The following is a 3,043-nucleotide window of genomic DNA, read 5'->3' as shown; positions in this document are numbered from 1 at the left end:
TGATATTCCAATGTTTATTTAACTCATAACTTCTATAATACACTAATTTGAACTTACAGAAATAAAAAAGTAAAGCATTTGGAAATTGATCCCAGAATACAGGACATTTCTATAGGAAACAAGATGTGAACATAAGACTCAATGAGTTAGATGGTGGCAATAATTAATACTTAGGACTCAATTTATAATCTAATCAAATTAGATTAAGTACAATCATGACATGTCCCGTATTTTTCTCGTATGACTTTGTATAATGCTTTTACCAAGTAGAAAGTTCCCAAGTCTACCCACCCAAGTAATTTTCTTACCCTGTTTTTTGTTTTTTTGCAGTGGGGGTTTGTTTGGCCTCCCCAGGATGGACCGGAGCATCAGTAGTGCCTGGGTTCATCACAGGACAGATACTGAAGACACCCTGATCACCATTAGGTGGAATTGAAGGAGCCAAAAATGGGCGCAGTGGCTCCTCAGCAGAGACTCTCCTGAATGTATATACATGGGAACCACCTTCAGCATCAAAAAAGGAAACGTTCTGCATGCCCATATCCAGAAAAATCCCCACTCGCTGTAGCTTGCCATCTATGAAGAGGAAAGTTGGCGGCACCGTGCTGGCAGAGAGGTGGCTTCCAGTTCTCAAACTCACAGTCCAGAATCCACGCTCTGTGGTCAGCTGGATCTTCCCTTTGCGGTGAACAGATTCTCTGCAGACTCCCAGGTCCCATTCTGTGCTTGTTCCCACGTCTACCTCCCAGTAGTGGCGGCCACAGGTAAAGCAAGAGGAGCCCAGGACACAAACGGAGAAGTCAAATCTCTCAGCAAGGTCTGGCCAATTCTGTCTGATGCGCCCACTTCGGACGCTCCTGAGGTCGTCAGAAATGAGGAGGAAGTTGTTGGCTGTGTTGGCATCCAAGGTCATATCCACTGTGAAAAGGAAAAAAGGTTGCTCAGCAAATGGACAGAAGCCCACCCCATGTGTCTCCTCTACTTCAAAGGCCCAAATATCTCTTGACTTTAGTTTCTTTAATTCTCCCCCAAAATCAAAACTTCATGAGGCAACTTCCTTGACTAGGTTCAAATTCTCACAGGTATGCTTTGTAGCAATGCCCGACTCTTATTCGCAGTAGCAATTCTTATTTGACTTTATGTCACGTGTTTGCTTCATTGGACTTTTCTTCATTTAGAGCGGAGGGTCTCTGAAGGCAGACGCCATGACCCCCTTTCTACCACCTTGATGCAGGAACAAATAAATAATAAGACAATGCAAGTGGTTGATATTAAATGATATTTGTTTCCATGTTTTATTGCTTCAATTTAAATAGTATCTAGAGCATGATCCCAGGCCTTTGTTTTCCATGTTTGTAAACAAATTAATTGTGCACAGTTCTGACAGCAGATGGGACATCTCTGCAGCGGACAGTGTGATGACAGAGGAAGGAGGCAGTGTGATCTGGCCTAGAGAAAATTAATTGTCCAGAACATTCAGAAAAAGAAATCTACAGAACATATAATCCTTCAAGTCAAAAAACTGATATGATCACCAATATAGATTTTATAGATTACAGTAAGACTTGAGGGGATTGATTGCTGTTTGATGGTGAATTAGGGAATGAAATGAATGAACATAGGCAAGGAAGGAGGAAGATGGTTCCAAACATGACTTGGCCAAGGTGAATGTGTCCTCCATATTTCAGCAGAGAGACAGTCAGGTATTGGTAGGTGGAGGAGTAGAGATCATGTCAGGGCAGAAGCTACTAGTGTCAGGGACATCATAGGGGCCCACCACCATTTATAGGTGTAATTCTTTGCCCAGGCTGACCATAATCTGTTCATTTAAATGTCCCTTTTCTCCAGAGTTATGGAGAGTGATAGTATTTTCTGTAGCCAGGACCCCTGTTGAAGCCCATGGCGTGTGGATGAGGAGACCAGCGTCTGCAGCTCTCCCCACAGTCACAGAAACCATAGGTGCTCCATTCCAAACTCTTCCCAACCCTGGGGTGAGGTTGTTTGGTGCAATGGATGCCAATATTCACTGTGCATTAGAATTACCAGGCCCATTTTAATGTCAGAGTCCTGGAACCTTTGCTAAAGAGAAATTCAAATTCAGTTGCTCTATGTTTTTGCTACTTAGCAAAGTCCATAAGCCAGTGGGAACAATCCTGAGACCTCCTAGTTCAGAATCTGCCTTTTAACAAGATTTCCAGGTAATTTAAGCACACTAAGTTTAGAGAATCCCTTGTCTAACCCACGACATAGACATCGGGTTTTTGTTTGTTTTTGTTTTTGAGATCACCAGGTGATTCTGTGTGTTGTCAGGGCTGCGAATCTGATGATGAAGAAGCATCTCAATTTTAGATGCCAGACAGCAGCTAATCCCCATATGCGATGGGGGGCCAATTGCACAGATGATTTTTCCTGGTCTGGTCGTGGGAAGGTGGCAGGATATACAGATTCCTTACCTTGGAACTTGCGCATCCTTGGGTTCATCTGTAGAATCTTCTTCAGCTTGGGCTCCAGTTCCTTGATGTGGGAAACCAGCCTCTCTAGCTGCCGATTGGGCCTGACTTTGTCCTTCTGAGAGACCACAGAACAGCAATAGCAAAGTAGACCCTCCCCATTCGGCTCCTTCTGCAGTGAGTTGATGCACTTGAGGCAGACGCTGCATCCACACTCCAGGGACATTGGTTTTTCTAGATAGTCTGAGCAGACGGGACAGCTGCTTGCTTCTTGGAAGAGTGCAGCCATGTCCACTGCCAGGGGAAAAGTGCACAAGGGAAGAAAATTTCCATGACATGAAAGCCTGTTAGTTGTGACAAGTGACAACCTTTTCATGCATACAGGTATTGTGTTCCAGCTTTGTCACTCCTAGAACAAGGCCATGAGTACAAACACTCAACCACATCCACTCCCCGGCCCCGCCCCGCCCCCGCCTTCAGAGAGCTGAAGTTCTACTGGGAAGGAAGTCACCAGTCATCACTGTGCTCTGAGCTGAGGTGGAGGAAGGGTTCATTCTCCTGGGGACCCAGCAGCTGAGCCTGAGCCAGTGACA

The 3,043-nt window shown here is 44.9% G+C and overlaps 1 protein-coding gene across 1 annotated transcript; it reads right to left on the bottom strand.

Annotated features, from left to right (window-relative positions):
* LOC104672182 (ret finger protein-like 3) lies at positions 1-3,043 on the bottom strand. The gene is made up of 2 exons (XM_010375920.2): positions 2,454-3,043; positions 1-918 (listed from the first exon to the last, which is right to left on the bottom strand). Exons 1-2 carry the CDS (start codon positions 2,824-2,826, stop codon positions 305-307), a joined length of 987 nt encoding a protein of 328 aa, XP_010374222.2. The 5' UTR covers positions 2,827-3,043; the 3' UTR covers positions 1-304.

This window comes from Rhinopithecus roxellana, chromosome 13 (assembly GCF_007565055.1).
Source record: "Rhinopithecus roxellana isolate Shanxi Qingling chromosome 13, ASM756505v1, whole genome shotgun sequence".
Lineage (NCBI taxonomy): Eukaryota > Metazoa > Chordata > Mammalia > Primates > Cercopithecidae > Rhinopithecus > Rhinopithecus roxellana.
This window is presented reverse-complemented; position numbering and strand designations above follow the sequence as displayed.